The 19,562-nt window shown below is 62.3% G+C and overlaps 2 protein-coding genes across 4 annotated transcripts; both read left to right on the top strand.

Moving 5' to 3' along the window:
* Positions 1 to 970: 970 nt before the first annotated feature.
* On the top strand, positions 971 to 7,262 carry KCND1 (potassium voltage-gated channel subfamily D member 1). Of its 2 annotated transcripts, none has more exons than XM_051968505.1 (6): positions 971 to 1,323; positions 1,839 to 2,653; positions 4,525 to 4,708; positions 4,868 to 4,966; positions 5,202 to 5,467; positions 5,888 to 7,262. In XM_051968505.1, the coding sequence occupies exons 1-6, from the start codon at positions 988 to 990 to the stop codon at positions 6,141 to 6,143; spliced, it is 1,956 nt and encodes a 651-aa protein (XP_051824465.1). In that variant the 5' UTR covers positions 971 to 987; the 3' UTR covers positions 6,144 to 7,262. The 2 variants fall into 2 exon arrangements, with proteins under 2 accessions (XP_051824465.1, XP_051824464.1); XM_051968504.1 differs by having other exon boundaries at positions 4,462 to 4,708.
* A 2,381-nt stretch (positions 7,263 to 9,643) lies between these two features.
* OTUD5 (OTU deubiquitinase 5) lies at positions 9,644 to 19,513 on the top strand. Of its 2 annotated transcripts, none has more exons than XM_051968512.1 (9): positions 9,644 to 9,810; positions 12,936 to 13,026; positions 16,723 to 16,787; positions 16,910 to 17,066; positions 17,170 to 17,318; positions 18,041 to 18,244; positions 18,385 to 18,586; positions 18,672 to 18,785; positions 18,888 to 19,513. In XM_051968512.1, exons 1-9 carry the CDS (start codon positions 9,787 to 9,789, stop codon positions 19,007 to 19,009), a joined length of 1,128 nt encoding a protein of 375 aa, XP_051824472.1. In that variant the 5' UTR covers positions 9,644 to 9,786; the 3' UTR covers positions 19,010 to 19,513. The 2 variants fall into 2 exon arrangements, with proteins under 2 accessions (XP_051824472.1, XP_051824471.1); XM_051968511.1 differs by having other exon boundaries at positions 12,933 to 13,026.
* Positions 19,514 to 19,562: the final 49 nt, after the last annotated feature.

Raw genomic sequence — 19,562 nt, 5'->3', positions numbered from 1 at the left:
ATTGCACTCCCTCCCCCTCCCTTCCAGCACATTAAAGGCTCCGCTGGCCTCCCTCCCCCTCCCCCGCCTATCGATCTGGCCTTCCAGCTAAGTGCTGCTGAGCTCGGACCCTAGGGACCCAGGGAGGGAAGGAGGGAGGGAGGGCCGGAGGGAGGTAGCCGAAAAGAAGAGGAGGGGCAGCGGGGACCCGGACTAGACTGGGAGGGGCCCCCCACCGAGAGCTAGGGATTTCCTCCCTCCCCCCGAAAAAATGGAAGCTGGGGGGCCGGCAGCTGCTGCCAGGCGCCCTCCCCAACAGAGGCGGGCCCCTCCCCTCTGCTGTCCCGCAGCATGGAGGAGCTGGAGCCGCTGCTGCAGTGGGGAGCCCCGACACCCCGGCCCCGCCCCCGCCGAGAAGCAGGGGGAGGGGCCGGGAGAAGGCCGAGGACCAGGAGAATCTCCCTTCCCCTGCTTGCGGGGAGACCCCGGTCCCGGCCGCCGCCCCGCCCCTCGGGGCCCCGCCCCTCGGCCTCAGTCTCCTCCCCTGCGCAGAGCCCAGCCCCAGCCCCACAGCCTCACTCTCTGCTCTGGTCCCGGCGCCTGCTGCCACCTGGACCCCCAGCAGTCCTTGCCCCCGGGGAACATCCCTTCTTGCCCTTTGGGGCGGCCCGGGCCGCGGAGCCGAAGCCCCGGCCGTCCGGCCCGGGGAGCCCCCGCCCCCGCCAGTGCTCACTTCCCACAGCTGCCGCCCTTTCTCCGGCTCCACCTGGCTCTCGGCCGCCCCCCCTCCGCGCCCGCCTCGGCCCTGCCCTTGGCCCTCCCTGCCCCGTACCCGTCACGACCCGCGGCCCGCCGCTGGCCGCCCCGCTCCCCGTCCTCCTCCCGGGCCGGTCGGCTCCTGGGCCTGTGCCACCTGGGCCCGGATCCCGGCTGCTCCTCTCCCGCAGCTGCAGCCCGCCTGCTCTCAGGCAGATGCCCGCCTGAGGCGGCCCCGGGCGGCCTGGGACTATGGCAGCTGGGGTAGCGACCTGGCTGCCTTTCGCCAGGGCGGCCGCTGTGGGCTGGCTCCCCCTGGCTCAGCAGCCCCTGCCCGCGGCTCCCCAGGGGTGCGAGGCCCGCAGTGATGAAGTGCTGGTGGTGAATGTCAGCGGGCGCCGCTTCCAGACGTGGAAGAACACGCTGGCCCGTTACCCGGACACGCTGCTGGGCAGTTCTGAGAAGGAGTTCTTCTTCGACCCAGACTCGGGGGAGTACTTCTTTGACCGGGACCCCGACCTCTTCAGGCACGTCCTCAACTTCTACCGGACCGGCCGGCTGCACTGTCCCAGGCAGGAGTGCATCCAGGTGAGCTTCGGGCCTGCCTGGTGGGGGGTGGGGAGGGGCACCATTTGTCTCTAGAGAGGGAGTTGAGCTAAGGGGGGGAGGGGAAAGGGGGGGGTCTCTCCTTTTCTGTCTGGGGACACAGACAGGACTCTGACAAAGAACTGGGGCTCCCCGAGAGCGAGCAGATGGGTGGCCCGGCAGCTTCACAGGGAAAGGCTCAAAAGATTTTCTTGGGCTGGGGAGGGGGGGAGAAGGAATCTGGGTGGAGCCCCAAACCTCTATCCCAGAGAAATAAGCCTCTCCCGGGGCAGACGGGGTTTCCCAGTCTCAGGCTCCGGCCTCTGGGCAGTTAAGGGAGTCCCAGGCTGGCTGGCTGCCAGGGCCCACCCCAACCCCCAAGGAGAGAAAATGGCTGGGGGCCAAGGAGGAGATTGGGAATCTTCTTCCCTGCTGGGATGGGGGAGGGAGCACATTGAGGGGGGAGCACTGTCCCCTTCCCTCCTCCCCCCTTCTCTTAGTCCCTTCCCATCCCTCAGGCTTTCGATGAGGAGTTAGCCTTCTATGGCATCGTGCCGGAGCTCATCGGTGACTGTTGTCTGGAAGAGTACCGAGACCGCAAGAAAGAGAACGCCGAACGCCTGGCTGAGGATGAGGAAGCCGAGCTGGGGGGGCCCGGAGGGGCCGGGGCCGACTGGGCCCTGCCTCCCGGCAGCCCCTTTCGCCAGCGCTTGTGGAGAGCCTTCGAGAACCCCCACACGAGCACCATGGCGCTGGTGTTCTACTACGTGACAGGCTTCTTCATCGCGGTCTCTGTCATCGCCAACGTGGTGGAGACCATCCCTTGTCGGGGTGGAAGCGGTGGAGCTGGTGGCCGTCCTGGTTGGCGGGAAGAACCCTGTGGAGATCGCTTCCCCCTGGCCTTCTTCTGCATGGATACGGCCTGTGTGCTCATCTTCACGGGGGAGTACCTCCTGCGGCTGTTCGCAGCCCCTAGTCGGGGCCGCTTTCTCCGCAGCGTCATGAGTCTCATCGATGCCGTGGCCATCTTGCCATATTACATCGGGCTCTTCATGCCCAAGAACGACGACGTGTCTGGGGCTTTCGTGACCTTGCGTGTCTTCCGAGTGTTCCGGATCTTCAAGTTCTCTAGACACTCACAGGGCCTTCGGATTCTGGGCTACACGCTCAAGAGCTGCGCTTCTGAACTGGGCTTTCTCCTCTTCTCTCTCACCATGGCCATCATCATCTTCGCCACTGTCATGTTCTATGCTGAGAAGGGCACCAGCAAGACCAACTTTACCAGCATCCCGGCTGCCTTCTGGTACACTATCGTTACTATGACCACTCTCGGGTAAGTGACTCGACCCAAAGGATGACACCACTGACAGCGATAAGTGTGATTAGCGTTCCCATGTCACAGAGTGGGGCTCGGAGAGGCCGAGGGGCTTGGCCAATTGGAACCCACGTCTCCCGACTCCGAGGCCAACGTGTTATATCCGATATCCCATTGTGTCTCTTTTTGTCAGAAGGATGGAGGCCAGGGAAGAAAAATCGAGGCTGGAATCACCCAGTATGTCGAGGTTCTGGATTTGGGGTAGGGGTTCTGGAGTCTGAGGGCTATTTCTCCATGGGAGTGATGGTGGGTAAGACGTTTGATTTGTCGAGTCCCCAGACCCGAAAGGGATTTTGAGATGTTCTTAGGGCCCAGTCCCCTTTTTGTTACAGGATAAGAGAGGAGGGATTCATCCTGGGGCATGGAGAACAGTGGGGGTGGGGGACGAGGGGAAGAAGAGGGGCGGCAGTCTGCTGTCATCGCAACAACAATCCAAATCAAAGAGTCAGAAGGGGGCTCAGGAGCCACTTAGCCCAGCTCCCTCATTTCTCAGGGATAAAGGGGCTGTGGGGGCTCTGCTCTGGGTCACACAGGGAGTTAAGGGGATCCCGATGTCATCCTGCTTCTCAATCCAAAATGGCCAAACGATGGACTTCCAGCATCTTAAGAAGAGATCAAGGCTCTCTTGATTTTTTTTTTCTTCCCTTCAGATTAATTTTATTCTCTTTCGACTAAGAAGTGGGGTTGGGTTTTTCCCCCTCCTCCATCCTCCCCCCTGAACAATTAAGAAAAGGCAAGGAAAGCTTCTGTGACACACACATATAGTCACACGAGGCAGATGCCCACGTTGACCACGTCCAAAAACGTATGACTTGCTCTGTGTCCTGAGCCTTCTCGAGTTTCATGCCCTCGGGAGCTGGGTGCGCTCACTCGCTGCCCTGCTTGGGTCTTCGAGGTCTTTCTAACAGTTTGTCTTGATGCCAGGCTTGATGCTTTCCTGGTTTTCTGCGTCACTTCCTCCCTACCTTCGCAGTTTTCTCTTTAGGGAGCCTCACAGTAACAAGGCCAAAGTGGGACTTCCAGAAGTAGAGAGGAAATTGGAGACTGAGGCACAGAGAGGGCAAGAGCACTTAGCCCGGGTCACTTGGAGGGATGCCCACTGCTGACACTGAGGTTTTCTGCTCCGGGTGGTTGTAGAGGAGACAGTAAGGGCCTGAGGATATCCAAGCAACGGGGTGGATCCAGAAGTCTGGGGGCCACTGGCTGTTCCCCCACAGTGGCTTGGCGGCCCTAGCCAGACTCACCAGCCCTTCAGAGGCAGCTGGGAGCCGGCTTAGGGTTAGGAAGTATATCTTGCACAGCGCTCATTAGACAGAGAAAGCGAGGCTCCGGGGGGGGGGGGGGGTGTTGAAAACCTGGTTCTGTTGCCTCTCACGTGCCCTCGAGGAAGCCTTGTCTCCATAAGGGCTTCAGTTTCCCTCTCTGTAAAATGTCTGGGTTGCACCTGGAGATCACATATGGCTTTTCCCGTTCCTATCCTCATCCCAAGAGCTTCCTGGGAAGGATGTCCAGAGAGGGTTAAACAGAGAGGGCCCCGGGTCACCTATCTCCTTCCCCCTCATCTGTGCCTGCCCGTGGGTACAGACAGAAATGGGCAGTCCTGCTGCAGGCCTCTGAGGCTCTGCCCTGAGCAGTCTTTACTGAGGGCTGAGCTTCAGTGCTCCTTCCACATGGGCCAGAGGTTCTCGAGGTTCCCTTCCGTGGCCTCCTCGGTCAGAGTAAGGCTGAGGGAGAGCCAGAATCTGGCATTGGGTGTGTGCCCGCAGGTACGGGGACATGGTGCCCAGCACAATTGCAGGAAAGATCTTTGGCTCCATCTGCTCACTCAGCGGGGTGCTGGTCATCGCCCTGCCGGTGCCCGTCATCGTGTCCAACTTCAGCCGAATCTACCATCAGAACCAGCGAGCTGACAAGCGGCGGGCCCAGCAGAAGGTGCGCTTGGCGAGGATCCGAATGGCTAAGAGCGGGACCACGACGGCCTTCCTTCAATACAAGCGCAACAGGGACCTGGAGGTGAGCCTCTGCCCTGGCGGGGAGGGCACTTCTCCAGCACTGCAGCCCTTCCTCACCAGTTGAGCGAGATGAGGGTTCTGAAAGCTGGGAATGGGGGGAGGTGAGGCTGAGGGCCTGTTGCTAGGGTGGCCATCTGATGCTCTACCCGTGGCACTTTAGGACCAAGATGGTGCCGAAAGGCCGGCCTTGAGCACACGAAACCGCTCGGCTTTTGAACAGCAGCATCATCACCTTCTGCACTGTCTGGAGAAGACCACGGTGAGACCCTTCCCTGGCGCTCTCTCTGTCTCCCCCCAACCCCCCGAGTGCTCTGGTGCTACCTCAGGCAGCCATAGCCTTCTCCTTCTGCTCGAACGGAGCTCCCGATGTGCAGTCTCTCGGGCTCTCGGACCCCTGGGAGGCCTCCCTCCCTGTGTCTTCCTTGGGTCCTCCCGGCCCCCACGTCACTCCCATATGCTGACCCTCCTCTCTCTTTCTCCCCTCTCCCCTCTAGTCTCATGAGTTCACAGACGAATCCGCCTTCAGCGAGGCATTAGGAGTCGTTTCCCTAGGCGGCCACACCAGCCGCAGCACCTCTGTGTCTTCCCAAGCCGTCATGGGAAGTGGCACCCGGGCTAGCGGTCTGATCTCCTCCTGCTGCCCTCGGCGGACCAAGCAGCGCCGGGCCATCCGTCTGGCCAACTCCACGGCCTCCGTCAGCCGAGGCAGCATGCAGGAGCTGGACACTCTTGCTGGACACCACAGCCCGGGACCCCAGAGGTAATGTGGCCCCTAGTCCCTGGGGCTAAGGAAGTGAAACTTGGGGGAGGGGGCCCCAGGGGCTGCTGGGGCAAACAAGGCTTTATAGACTTAATGAAAACGGAGCCACAAAAGAGCTCAGGGACCACTGGGCCCAGGCCCCTGCCCACCCAGCCAATCCCTCCCACTAAGATGAGAGAATTCAGAGCAAAACACATCCTGGTGGACCGTGAGGCCTTTCCTGGCTCAGGGACTCGAGACATTTACCCCAAAAAGGATTGTAGTTAGGACTTATGGGAGAGGTATCTGAGGTGCAGGGACTGCACCCACTTACCTGAGGCGGCCCACCGCAGGGGCTGTGGATCTTGCAGCTGAGCCCCGGACCGCAGCAGTCCTGAAGGGTTGGGGGATAATCCCGGTCCTTCTGCTTCCATCCACCAGCCGGGCCAGCCTCAACGCCAAGACTCGGGACAGCCTGACTCTGAATTGCGACAGTCAGGACCTGGTGGCGGCCATCATCAGCATCCCCACCCCCCCCGCCAACACCCCAGATGAGAGCCTGCCACGTTCGCCCAGCAGTGCCAACGGAGAGGGGCCGGGAAGACCCTCTGGGGGCAGTGGTGGGGAGGCCCTCCGGAACTCCAGTCTGGCTCCTTCTTATCTTCTCCACAACACTGTCAAAATCTCCTCCCTATGATTGGGGTGCTTCCCCCTCCTTTGGGGTGTCGCTTCCCTGCCGCATTTGGAGGGGGCAGAGGGTGAGGCAGATGAGGGGCCCGCGACCCTTCTCTTCCCACCGAAAGCTATGCAATGAGATATTTTAGTATTGGGGGCGGGGCCCTGTCAGTGCCCTGAACGGGACAATTTGGGGGTGCGTCAGCTGTGGGGGGGGTGAGTCCGATCTCCCCTCTTCTCTGTCCCCCAGAGACATAAACATCAGCAGCTGGGATGGCCGAGGATGAGACTTGGGGAGGGGGTCACTGTCTGGGCCTGGCTGAAAGGGCCAAGGCTGCTCTGGCCCGGATCTTCTCCAGGATCTTTCGCCTCTGAGATGGGAAGCTGGCCCCGGGGAATGTTGCAGGGGTCAGCGTGCTCCCTTAGTACCTCTCCCGGATGTGTTAGCACCTGTCCTGCCAGAGGCTGCCCTCAAGATGGCTGTGACAGCAGAGGGGCCCCTCTGCTTGTCTCCTCATGGCTCCTGCCTAGGAAATGTTTAGACTGCTGTCTCCTTAGTGAATGGCTAGCTCTCTCCTTGGACTTCCCTTCTTTATCTGGAGGACAGATGACTAAGTGGCCCAGTGAAGGGGGAGCCTTCCCCCATCCCCTCCCATCATCCTCAGGCATGGAGATCAGCAGGGACAGAACTGCCGAGAGTGATCCACTGTCTTGTGAAGAGAAGCAGAATTCCGGCCCGGCTGAGCACAAGTTCAGCTCCCTAGGGAGGAAGGCCCAATGTCCTGCCTTCGAAAGTCCCGCTCCCACCCTCCTGACATATGAAGCAATAGCTCCCAACTCAGCTATTTGATGCAAAGAGCTCCTGGCTATTCCTCTGATTTGTCCTTGAGATCCAAGTGAATGATTGGTGAGGCAACTAAGGGCGGCGGGCCAGGAGGAGGAGGTGCTTTAAGGTCTCTCCTCAGCATCTCCAGAGCTCTTAGAGCCTGCCTCAGTTTCCCTTCTGTGTCCTAGATCCCCTCCATCAAGCTGCCTGCTTGCCTGCCTCCTGGCACGTCTCAGGTTTCCCCACCTGTCCCATGCTTGAAGCCAGTGGCCTACTGGATGCAGTTTAAACCAATAAAAACAAACACAAACCAAAGGAGACCTTGGCCCACGAATGGGGATGGGGGAGGAATGGGGGGGGGGGCGAACTGGAGGTGACATCAGAAAGGGCTTGAATTGGGTTCGATCGGCCACTCTCTTTCCCAAGCTGGTTCTCAGCTTGCTTATCTGAAAAATGGGTCTGATCCTTGATTTCCTGGTCAGTGGGGTTCCTGGCAAGGCTAGCTAACCTGCCCTAAGGGATGGCAAAAGCTCGATCCACCCAGAGAGAGGGCTGTGGGAGGCTTTGGATAGCCCAGGGCTGCTGCCCACTTTAGATACTTCAGCCAGGTATTGAGGATGGTTTCTGCAACTCTTCTGTTAGGGAGCTTTTAAAGGGGGACAGAGAAGGAAGGCTGGCTGGTCCTTCGCGCCCAGGCGGGAATCAAAATCAAGGTCACCCAGTCAGCATTTCGGATGGCCTATTACGTGCAGGCTCGGGGCGAAACATGAAAACCCTTCTACCTCTCCTCCCCACTCTGGGGTACGAGGTGCTGAGATGAGGGGCCGGGAGAGGAGGGGAAACGTAGGAGAGACGGGCTTCGGGACGCAGAGACCTTGGCTGCCAGTAGGGGGCAGCATGGACCGCCGAGATACCGAAAGCGGGGGAGGGGAAACGAATCTGCCGAAGTGGCGGGCGGGACCAAAAGAGGGAGGCGTGGGCGGAGCGAGCCTCCCGCTTGACTGACAAACGAGGGCAAGCAATTAGAAGAGAGCGTAAACTTTGGCCGGTTCTCCGCAGCCTGACCAGCGATGGAGCTAGAGGAGGAAATGACGTTGCGAGGGCGCGTAGAAGACGCACTGTGGCAACTCGCCAGGCCGGGAGGGGGCAGGGTCGGGCGCCCGTGGTCGGGTTCTCCTCTCTTTCCACGGCGCTTTTTCTCAACCTCCGGCCGGGGAAGTCGCAAAGACTTACGTGCCCTCCACCGCTGGCCGAGACGGGGATCGGGCCCGGACTTACCGCACCCCGCCCCGCCCTTCGCCCCGCCCCGCACACAGTCCTCGATCTGCGACAGGGGCGGGACAGAGAATGAAAAGAGGGGGCGGGGCTTGACTCCTAGCCAACGCGCCTGCGTGCGCCGCGGAGGCTGGTCTGTCCTGTCCGGGTGTTTGTTTTTGTCAGTCACCTGGTGGAGTGGGGCGGGGCCTCCAGACGCCGGAATCAGGAGGCAGAGAGGAGGAGGAGGAGGAGAAGGAAAAGGAAAAGGAAAAGCTAGCTGTGGCCGCGGGGCCTACGCCCCGCCCTCCCCGCCGCCCCCCCCATTGACTTTTGCATCCGGGCCGTCCCTCTCTACTCGCAGCCTACGCAGTCGGGGCCTACGCAAGCTCTCAGTCTCGGGCCGGTGCATTTCCCAGGCCCGTTTTCTGAGGGACCGCGGGAAGCCCTTCCCCCACGCCCTGCCTTGACTCCTTCCCTTCCCCTCCCCTCCTTGCCCCCTCCCAATCCGGGGCCTTGGCCTGGCCCCGCCCCTGCTCATCCGGGGCCTCGGCCTCTCGCCCCGCCCCTTCTGCCTTCAGTTTCCCGGGGTCCGCCGGCTCCTTTCCGGCCTCCCTTCGCCTGGTCTGGCGTTGCCCTTCCTTCTCTCTCGTCCTTCCTTTCTTCCCTTCTCTTCCCTTCCCGCCGCCGCCACCTCCCGCTCCTCCTGCGTCTGGCCCGGGCGGCGGCGGCGGCGGCGGTGAAGGCGATTCTCGGCATTGCGGCTACGCGGGGCCTGGCGGCTCCGGCCTCTCTTGGTCTCCGGCCCTACCCCTCCCCCAGTCCCCGCCCCGAGCCTCGCTCGGTTGCGACCCTTATTCCCCCTAGTCGGCCGGAGCTCCGGAGGCCCGGCCGGCCTGGCTCCGCCCCGGCCCCGGCCCCGGCGACCCTGAGGGGGCGTCGGAGCCGGAGCCGCTGAGCCCGAGCCCGAGCCCGAGCCCGAGGCCGAGCTCACCGGCCAAGGGCCAGGAGCACCATGACCATCCTGCCCAAGAAGAAACCTCCACCACCGCCGCCCGGGCCTCCGCCCGCCGGCTCGGACGCTGATTCGGGCCCGGACGGCGAGCCTGGCGGCGGGCCCGGCGTCCCGGGGGGCGGCGGGCCCGGCGTCCCGGGCGGCGGCGACGGCGTCCCGGGCGCCGGACCGTCGTCTGGTGGCCGCCCTCGGGCCTCGCCGCCACCGCTGGCGCGTTGGGCCTCGGGCGCGGGCTCCGCGGCTTCCCGGCCGCAGGCCTCGCCGCCGCCTCCGGGCCCCGGGGGTCCAGCCTCCGGCGGGGCCGCCGACGCACTCGGCCTGGGCCTGGGCCTGGGCCTGGGCGCTGGCGGCGGTCCCGGCGGCGGCCCCGGGGGCGGCTGCTGCTCTGGGCCGGGCCACAGCAAGAGGCGTCGGCAGCAGGCGGGCCCCGGCGGCAACCCCGGCGGGCCTCCGGGAGGCGGCGTCGGCGGTGTAGGCCCCGGCGCGGGGGGCAGCCCGGAGCGCGACGAAGGTGGCGCCGGCTACAACAGCGAGGACGAGTACGACACGGCGGCTGCCAGAGTCGAGGCTATGGACCCGGCCACTGTGGAGCAGGTACGGCTGGCGGCAAGGGGTGGGGGGGGTGCTGCTAGGGGCCGCTGCCGCCGCGGGGCCCCTGCCGCGACCCCCCTCCCCGCGCCCTGCCAGCTTTCCGACTTTGCTTACTCCGTGGTCCTTCTGCCAACCCCCCCCCCCCATCTTTGTCCCTTTCTTAAGTCCCTAGAGCCCCTCATCTTTGTTCCCTTCCCAAGCCCTGATTTCTTACCCCGTGGCCTCCCCCTTCCCTAGGGCCCCCATCTTTGTCCCTCTCTCAGCTTCGTGTACTCCAAGTCACCCCATTGGTCTCTAGGCCCCCCCCTTCCTCTTTTACTTTTCTTGCTGTAGCCTCCCGTCCCCAAAAGCTTCTCTGTTGTTCCCTTATTCCCTGCTTACCCCCTTCTTCCTACTTTGGTCCGCAGAATCTTCCCCCCCCTTTTTTTTCTTGTGCCCTCCTAGTCCCCAGAAGGCCCCCCCTCCAGTCCATTGGGTCCCTTCCTGCTTTCCTTACCCCTTGTCCCAGCATTCCCCTTTCCCTCTCCCCTCTCGACTCCCCCCTTTTTCTTTTATCCTTGATCCTCAGGACCCCCTTTTTCTTACCATTGTTTCTCCCTTGCTTCCTAGATAACCCCTCTCCCTGCTTTTTTATTCCTTCCCCCACACACCTGCCCTTGAGCCCCCCAGTTTATTCCGTCTTATGTCCCCAGAGTCAGGGCCCCCTCCCTTGTTCTTCCTTTGGTCCCTGTATCCGCTCTCCTTGTCCCCCCCCATTTTATACCTTGTGTTCTCCCCGTTCCTAGACTCCTGGGCTTCCCTGCTTTTCTTTCCCATTCTGGTCCCCAGCCCCCCCCTTACCTCTTCCAGGTCCCTAGTGCCTGCGCCTTTTCTTACTCCATCTTTCTCAGCCTTGTTACTCAGTGGGGGTCCCCCCAAGCCCTTTCTTCTGCTGTCTCTTGTAACTCTTCTCCTAAAGAGCTTTTCCTTTCTTCTTCTATTGGGGTTCTTTTCTTACCAGGCTGCAGCCTGCCTCCCCGCCCTCCCCTGGTTCTCCCTGCCCCCCCTTCCCATGGCTCTTCAGGCAGAGCAGGAGAGGGGAGGACAGTGAGATCTGTTTGCTTCTGTATGTGATTGTTGGAGGCCGCGGGTGGGTGAGCCTTCTGGCAGTGAGGCCCCGGGCTGACCGGAAAGGTCCCTCGCAGCCCCCTGCCTCGTGCTCTCCCCTCAGCCCACATCGGGAGGCCTTGGCGCTTTCTGAGCCTTATCTTCTCCTCCGTGGCCGGCCGGAGTCTTTCACCTCCGCCGAGGTCCCTGGGGACAACCTGGCAGCTTGTCCCCTGAGTCCTTGTCCCAGAGCGCAGGGTGGAGGAAATGTTCGGACCGGCTGGCTGCCAGTGCCGGGGTCTCCCCTGTGCTCTCAGCCCCCTCCTTAAAAGGGGGGGGGGGGTCTGCGATCTGCAGGCGGTCAGCCTCCTGGCTCTAGTTCTTGCCCCGTGCTCCCAGACCAACCTTCCGGCTTTAAGTTCCTTTTGCCCCAAACCCAGTATTAAGGGAGGCCGGGCCCGTGCAGGGACAGAGGCGCGAACACACTCGGATGAATGTTTGCATGCTGGGGGGGGGGGTGGCCTGCTGCTCTTAGGGGTGCCAAGTCCCAACCTCTCTTGCTGGCCAGCAGGCCCAGACACCTTGGGAGAGGGCAGATTTCTCTCCTCTCCGTGTACCTTCTTGGGAGCTGAGGAGTGAGGGCAGGCCTCGGAGGAGCTTGGCCTGAGGAAGAGAGGCTCTGAGGGGAGCCCTCGGAGGTCCAGGATCCCTGCTCCATTTGAGGAGGTCTTTCCTGAACTGCTTCCTTTGGGAGGGGTTGGACCCCTCCCAAAACTAAGTTTAGTTCCAGAGAGCTCTGGAACTGGATTTGGGAAGCTCTGAATTCGAATCCAGAATTAGATGCTTCTTAGCTGGCTGACCCTGGGCAGGTGCCAGATCTTTGCCTCAGTTTCCTCCTCTGTAAAACAGAGGTCATTGCTGCCGTTTTGTCTTTGGGTGTGGGGCGACGGTGGGGGGCAACAAGGACGGAGTAAGGAATGGTGCTCTGGGGACCAAGAGGAGCTGTTTGCCTCGGTGGGGCACCCCGCCGGGCACACCTCAGCTTGGATTCTCTGTTCCAAGTTCTCCCTCATCTGAGCAAGTTTTGGCCCTCCTTAGCCAGGGATGCTTCAGGGTTCCAGAGGAGAGGCTGGCCTGAGAGGGAGGGAGTGATGAGCCATCCCCCACTGCCTGCGAGGCCATAGAAGCAAGCACCCCGAATGAATATGGTTGCCCTTGGTGCCCTTCCCCTACTTCCAGGCCCGGACCAGAGCCCGACCATTGATTTCCCGGGGATATTGGGTTGTGGGTTTTTTTTTTTTTTTTTTTATTCCCCTCCTGCCAAGACACAGGGTGTTGGCCGTGTATGGAGGGCGATGCCTTTGCACCAGCCGGTGACTGTGTCTGTGTCCCCCGCTCCCTTGCCTTGATGGCGAGGGGGCTGACCTATGGACCCGAGGCCCGCTCGTTACTCTATTACTTCTTTTCCCTCGGCAGCCACGCAGGGCCAAGGCGCTCACCTGTGGCCGTAGCACACCTTAGGATTCTCAGTGACTTTGGAGGGGGGGGGGGGTCGGCGGTCAGGGTCTCCTGGGAGTTGGGATGTTTCCCGGCTTTGGCTGGGGTGCGGGGGGAGCCGGAGCTAGGACCCTTCTCTTTTTCACTAACGGCAGCCACGTCCACTTGCCTTGGACCCCACTCTGCCAGGATCGGGGAGTTCCCTGGACTCGGAGACAGCTGGAAGTGTGAAGAAACCGAATTCTCTTGCCAGCTCTCTCCTGGAGCTGTGGCTCCCGCTCTTTCTTCCCTTAGGCGCCTTATCTCTCATGAGCTCAGTTGCGCTAGGGCGGGGCACTGGCCCACAGAGTGTCCTCCCACCAACGCTGTGCCGGAGAAGAAGGCCACAAGCTGGCCCCGGGTCAGCTCGGCCCGTGGAGGTCTCCCCCGGGCCTTTGAGCTGCCTGGGTGTTGGTGGCTTTTTGTGCCCCCCCCTCCTCCCCCAGGGCGGCCCACATGGCTCCGGCTACTGGTCTTTGAGCTTTGCCATGTCTTCTCTTCAGCAGGAGCACTGGTTTGAGAAGGCCCTTCGGGACAAGAAGGGGTTCATTATCAAACAGATGAAGGAGGATGGGGCCTGCTTGTTCCGGGCAGTGGGTGAGTTGCCTCTGCCACCCCTGCCACAGCCACCTGCTGCTGCTGCTGCTGCTGCTGCTGCTGCTCCTGTATGGGGGGAGGGGAGGGAGCCTCTCAGGAGCAGCATCTGGTCCCCCCACGTACCCCTAGAAAGTTAAGATGGTCGTGGTGAGCTTCCCGTGGCTCCTCGGGGGCTTCGCGTGCTTGCTGGCCGCTGGTCTGCCGCGGCCCATCCTGTTAGCTGGTGGTGTGGTGGTTAGAGTTCTGGACTCACAGATGCAACATCAGCCGATTCTCGTGCATTACCCTTGCGTGCCTCGGTCTCCTCCATGGTAAAAAGTGGGGGTGGATGGCCCTTTCCTTTCGTGGTTGTAGGGACCCTCAAAGGAGACAACTTTCTGAAGCGCTTAGCTCAGTCCCTGGTATCTCGAAAAGGTGATCAGTACCGAGAGGCTCTCCCTTTGCTCTTTCGTGCCCATCAGTGGGTTTTAGAATTTGCTGTCCACTGGCCCCATCTACTCCTCATTGGAGGCAGTTCCCCGGTGGCTGATGGAGTGGGGCGAGCCTTTCGTGTGGTTGGCAGCGCCTCTTCCCCATTGGGGTTCTTTTAGGAACCCTACATCTATAAAGCAGCTGCTGGGGAGGGGGATGGAAGGGCTGCTACAGGTGGAAGCTGAAATGCCTGATTGGAGAGGGGAGGGGGGCAGGAGGAGTGGGTTATTTATTGACCCTGACAAGGTCTAGCTTGGAGATCCCACCGGGGAGAGTCGGGAGCTGCCTTAGACATGGTCGGGCCCCTAGGGCTGGAGAACTTCCTGCAGGCCCAGCCCCCTCCCCTTTAGAGCTGAGAAACGGGCCCAGGGAGGGAGTGCAGGGTTCCAACTCCAGCTCCCTGTGCCATTACTCTTGCTGTGCTCGCCTGCGGCCCAGCCGGGAACCGGAGGCCTCTCCTGGGGGCTGACAGGGTGTCTTACTTGCAACTGTGCCTTGGGAGAGTGAGTGAGCGAGCATCCCCCTTGCCAGTGTTTGGGGCTTGCCTTGTAGGCCATCCCCGGGCCCATCCCTTTCCCCCGACTAGGCCCCAGCTCAGTTCTAAATTGAATCCTTTGGGGGGGGGGGGAAGGGTGGAGAGAGTGGGCCTGGCTTGAAATACTAGCTGCCTCCCCTTGGGTGGGCCTCCCTTTCTCCCTCCAAGGGGCTGGCCTCCACGCGGCTGAGGGCACTTTGTAACCCTCGAAGTGTGGGAGGGAATGGGATCTGGAATGCTTGTGGCTTGCCGGGGTTGGGGGGTGGAAATCTCCGGGCCAGGCCCGTCTAGAGAGGAAGGGCCATTCCCTCAGCTTTCTGGCAGCCCACAGTCTAGGATCTGAACTGGGACGGCTAGGGGGCACCACGAGGCGGAGTCGGAAGCGAGTTCCAATCTGGCCTCGGACCCTTCCTAGAGTATTAGCCGGGTGACCAGAACTAGAGGCTTCAACTCCCTGTGCCTCAGTTTCCTTAGCTATAAAACGGGACTAATGTAAGTCTTTACCTTCCAGGGTTGTGAGGATCAAACGAGGGTAATATTCCTAGATTGCTTTGCAGTCCTCGAGAACACAATGGGGAGCTCACTACTGTGAGCTGGGAGGCCTGAGGCCCCAGTGGGCAAAGGGAACCCAGCCCTGTCCCTGTGGAGCCTGGATTCGAATGAGAGCCGAGTGTAGACAGGAATAGACAGAAGGTAGCCTGGGCGGCGGGCAGGGGGGCGCCCATGGAGAAGACATGGATTGATTCAGAGCGCAGAGGGGAGGGGTGGGGAGGAGCCCACGCAGGCCGAAAAGGGCTTTGAAGGCCAGAGAAGTGGGCGTGGGACTTGAGGCACTGCAAGGAGTACTTGAGGAAGGTCGCTTTGATGGCCGAGTGTTTGGGGGGGGGGGGGGGATTTGAGGCAAGCGCCGGCCTCCCCACAGGATGACTTGGGGGAGGAGGGGGCGAGAGCTGGGTGAGGGTGACGACTCGGCGCCAAAGTCGGCAGATCTGGGGGGAGGCGGGCTTAGAGGGAAGGCTGAACCCTGTTTTGGCCGTGTTGTGGGCAGCTGGGGTGGGGAATAGGGGGGGTGGGGGGTGGGTCTAGATGAGTCTCAGTGGGAGAGACTAGAATCAGTTCCAGATGGGAGACTTACTGGCATTGGGTTCCGGGGAGGAGGGGGGGGAGATCCCTGCGCCGGGACGGGGCAGTGATGTCCCAGGCACTTGGGGTGCTGCCAGAGGGAGGAGGGAACAGCCTGGGAAGTGGGGCCGGGGCAGTCCGGGCTCCTCCTTTCTCAGAGGCCCCGAGGGGCAGGATCTCGCTGTTCTTTCCACACGCCCTTGGCCAGCCTCGCTCTCTGTGTGTGGGACGGAAGTAGCTCCTGCCCGTGTGTAGGAGGTTGCTGGCCGTGACCCTGGGGGAGAGTGGAGGATGGCATCGTCTGCCAAGGCCAAGGTCCCAGATGGAGCGGGGAGGACAGCTTGGCAGAGCTGGGCAGAAGAAAGTCCCTGCTGCCTCATTTTTCCCCCAGGGGAGCCCACCCCTTGAGTCCCGCCTCCTCCACATGAGGACACAAAGCTTTGACCCCCTCCTGTCGTTTCCCACTGGAGCCCCGTGGGCAGCTGCGGCCCTGGGAAGGAAGCGAGCACAGGCAGCCCCGTTTCATAGTCAAAAAAACTGAGGGAAAGTAGCAGCCCGGCCCATACTCCCCGGGCCTTTCCCATTAAGGGTGGACAGGGTAAAGGCTCCACCCGGCCATGGACCTCCTGGCCTCCTCTCTCCACCTGAGCCGGCTGCCCCGTGGCCCAAGCAGTCACAGACCAAGGGGCGGCCCAGGCTGTTTGCGTAGAGACGAGGTCCAAATTGGGCTGGGGACCCTTAGCAGAGGCCGGGTCCGGCCACACCCATCAGGGCCCTGTCATCTTGTCTGATTGCCTTCCCTCCCCAGGCCAGAGAGACAGAAGACAGTGTGGCCTCAGGCTCCTGTAGCAACTTTAAAGTTCAGGATAGGAAGACCAGTGTCTGCCCCCTTTGGAAGTGGCACAGAGAGGGAGGTGCCGTCTCCCCGAGTGTGGTTCTTGATCTGCCCCCTCTGCTGCCAGGAGGGAGGAGAGGGGCGAGGGCATGAATCCCACCTGAGGAAGGCCCTTGCCGGGGTTGCGGCAAGTTTGGGTGAAGGGCCGTGTAGCGAGGGGGCCTGCCACCAGGCTGCCCACCCCTCCGTCCCAGGCAAAGGGCGCTCTCCCTCCCATGGGCTGGCACCGCTCCCTCACGGGCAACAATGTGAGGGGGGATCGGGAGCTGCTCCCTTCCTCCTGAGGGCTGCACCCCCTAGATGGTGCCCCCTCCCCTTGAAGTTTGTTGGCCACTAGCGCAGCGCGGCCCTTTCCTGGGCAGGACTCGTTTGGGGGGGTGGGGGGCCTCCGTGATGCACAGCCCACTCGGTGGGGGCTTTAAATTGCCCCTGGGAAAGTGGCAGCTTCAAGTGGGCCCAGAAAGGACAGGGAGGGCACTCCTACAACTGGGGACTGAGCTGAAAAACAGATTGGGGTGGATGGTGAGAATCTGCTCCGGCCCTGTGTGCTGTCAGACCTTGAACCCTTAAATCTGCCCCCAGCTACCCCCTCCTCTGGGGCCAGTGCCCCTCCCCTGCCCCCTGCCTTGCCTCAGCCTTCCCAAAGCCCTGACTTTGTACCACTCTCCTGCAGCGGACCAAGTGTACGGCGACCAGGACATGCACGAGGTCGTCCGGAAGCACTGCATGGACTACCTGGTGAGACAGGGACCGCCGGGGGGCCCGAGGATCCCCCCTTCAGGCCCCCCTCCTCCCCCCCGCTGAGTCGCTCCCCCCTCCCAGCCCCCCACTGAGTCACTCCTCCCCCCCTTCCACCCCAGATGAAGAACGCGGACTATTTCTCCAATTACGTCACCGAAGACTTCACCACGTACATCAACAGGAAGAGGAAGAACAACTGCCACGGGAACCACATCGAGATGCAGGCCATGGCCGAGATGTATAATCGGCCCGTGGAGGTGTACCAGTACAGCACAGGTAGCGCCGCCGAGGGCCGCCAGGGCGGGAGTTGGCAGGGGGAGCCTGCCTGGGCCCTGGCCCCACCCCGTCCGTCACAGCACAAGTATCCCCGTCCCCCCAGAGCCCATCAACACGTTTCATGGCATTCAGCAGAACGAGGACGAGCCCATCCGGGTCAGCTACCATCGCAACGTCCACTACAACTCAGTGGTGAACCCCAACAAGGCCACCATTGGTGTGGGGCTGGGGCTCCCCTCCTTCAAGCCAGGGGTGAGTGAGCAGCTGGCGAGCCGGCCTGGCCACTCTGCCGGCTGCTGTCCGCCCTCCTCTCCCTTCCTTTTCAGGGCCCGCCTTTTGGCCCAGGAGCGTGCGGGCACAGGCATGCGCCCACACAAACACATACATGCGCTTCCACGCGCTCGGAACCTCACGGGGCCTCCGGAAGCCGGCCGGGCCTCCCTCTGGCCTCTCCCCTGCACCTCCCTCGATTCATTCCTTGTTTCCTTGAGGCGGGGAGTCTCTCCTTTTGGCCCTTTTGACCTTCGGGAGGAGGTAGACCCTTGGGGGACAAGTCGGGGGAGGGTGGTTCGGAGAGGCCCCTGAAAATGCCTTCTCATCCCCGGCCGGCTCGGAGTCTCTAACGCCACGAGGGCAGGAGGCGGTAGGTGGGTAGGGAGAGAGCTGGGACCTGGCCCGGGTCCCAGGGGGCCCGACGGAGATGCTGCTCCCCTCCTGGCTCCCTTTGCAGCCCGGGACCACCCTGAAATGGCTGGGTGGGGCTTGGCGGTCTTGGGGTTTCCCCCCCCTTTGGGCTCTTCTCCCCAGGCCCCTCCTCCCATGCTGAGAAGCTGATCCTTCTGGCCAGAGGCTCCCCCTCCTCTCCCACCCTCTTCTCCCCCCTCCTTCCTTCCTCTCTCAGGGCTGGGCAGCCTTGTTTCTGCCCTGACCCCAACCCTGAAACACCCCAAAGTGCCACTTCTGTGTCCCCCTAGTTCGCCGACCAGTCCCTGATGAAGAATGCCATCAAGACGTCCGAGGAGTCGTGGATCGAGCAGCAGATGCTGGAGGATAAGAAGCGAGCCACGGACTGGGAGGCCACGAACGAGGCCATCGAGGAGCAGGTAGCCCGAGAGTCCTACCTGCAGTGGCTTCGGGACCAGGAGAAGCAAGCCCGGCAGGTCAGGGGCCAAGCGCAGGTAGGTGGGCCTGTCTGTGGAGATGGGGGGGATGTGGGGGAAGGGGGGGGCAGAGACCATCCGGGCTCCTTCTGGGCCTCTGAGGGTCGGGCCTGGCCCAGCTTTAACCCTGTGGGTATCTATACTACCCTCCCTCCCAGCCCCGGAAAGCTAGTGCCACTTGCAGCTCTGCCACAGCGGCAGCCTCAAGTGGTCTGGAAGAGTGGAGCGGCCGGTCCCCCCGGCAGCGGAGCACCGCGCCCTCCCCAGAGCAGCAGGACCTTCACCCAGAGCTGGGCCCCAAGCCTCCCTCACCGGGCCACGCCCTCACTCTCGCCAAACCCCCCTCACCCTGCGCACCAGGTCAGTGCTGCCAGGAGACCCCGGGGGGGAGGTCACGTCTCCCGGGGGGGCCTCCCTCCTGCCACCCTTCCCTGCTGTATCTTAGGTCCAAGCAGCCAGTTAGTAACAGGAGGAGACCGAGCCACCTCCCCCCTCGTGTCCCTGTACCCCGCTCTGGAGTGCCGGGCCCTCATCCAGCAGATGTCACCTAGCGCCTTTGGTAAGGCCCTTCTGGGTCCGGTACCCCCTGGCCCCTGGCGGGCCGCCCAAGCTCTCCCCTCCCCGCCGGGGCCTCACGCCTGCCCTTCTCCCCTTCCCCCAGGTCTGAACGACTGGGACGACGATGAAATCCTGGCCTCCGTCCTGGCCGTGTCTCAGCAGGAATATTTGGACAGTATGAAGAAAAACACAGTACACAGAGACCCCCCGCCAGACAAGAGTTGATAACCAGGGACTGGAGCCCCCTGCCTGCCCTCGCCCCTTCTGCTTTCCGCCACTCTGCCCTCCCCTGGCTAATCCTTGGGAGATTCCAGCACTAGGGTCCAGCCTTGGCCCCCCCTTGGATCTCGTGCCTCCCTCCACCTACCTCCTCCCGACCCCTCAGTCACGCCTTCTTGAGCTCCTCTTCACCTAAACTCCATGGATTCAGTGGTGGGATGACCGTGGGCGGGCCCGGGCCACGCTGGACACCCCCTCTTCTTCCTTTCCCCCTCTCTTCCCCCCCTCCCCCCCCCCCCCCCACGGGCCCACGGCAGTTTGGATGCACCTGTCAAAGGAGGGAATTGTGCCCACCGTCTCTGCCGCCCCCTCTCAGAGGGGAACGGCAGGTGGGGGAATCCATAGAGAAGCCTCGCCGCCCCCCGCCCCCCCCAGCCTGGAGGACACCACAGCAGTGTTTGGGTGTCTGACCCCTTTCCCTTTATTAAAATCTAATTTTATCTTCTACAACATTCGGGTCCTGGCCCCCCATGCGTCATGAGGGTCCTGTTGCCCTGGG

This window comes from Antechinus flavipes, chromosome X (assembly GCF_016432865.1).
Source record: "Antechinus flavipes isolate AdamAnt ecotype Samford, QLD, Australia chromosome X, AdamAnt_v2, whole genome shotgun sequence".
Lineage (NCBI taxonomy): Eukaryota > Metazoa > Chordata > Mammalia > Dasyuromorphia > Dasyuridae > Antechinus > Antechinus flavipes.
Note: the sequence above shows the minus strand (reverse complement) of the source record. Positions and strands in the feature narration are given on the sequence as shown.

Excerpts from the sequence above, each read along its gene's own strand:
- KCND1 (XM_051968504.1), top strand. The coding sequence starts at position 988 with ATGGCAGCTGGGGTAGCGACCTGGCTGCCTTTCGCCAGGGCGGCCGCT. Across the intron at positions 2,654-4,461 it reads GTTACTATGACCACTCTCGG|GTACGGGGACATGGTGCCCA; the intron begins GTAAGTGACTCG and ends GTGTGCCCGCAG. Across the intron at positions 4,709-4,867 it reads AGCGCAACAGGGACCTGGAG|GACCAAGATGGTGCCGAAAG; the intron begins GTGAGCCTCTGC and ends GTGGCACTTTAG.
- OTUD5 (XM_051968511.1), top strand. The coding sequence starts at position 9,787 with ATGGACCCGGCCACTGTGGAGCAG. Across the intron at positions 16,788-16,909 it reads AGCACTGCATGGACTACCTG|ATGAAGAACGCGGACTATTT; the intron begins GTGAGACAGGGA and ends CTTCCACCCCAG. Across the intron at positions 18,786-18,887 it reads GATGTCACCTAGCGCCTTTG|GTCTGAACGACTGGGACGAC; the intron begins GTAAGGCCCTTC and ends CCCTTCCCCCAG.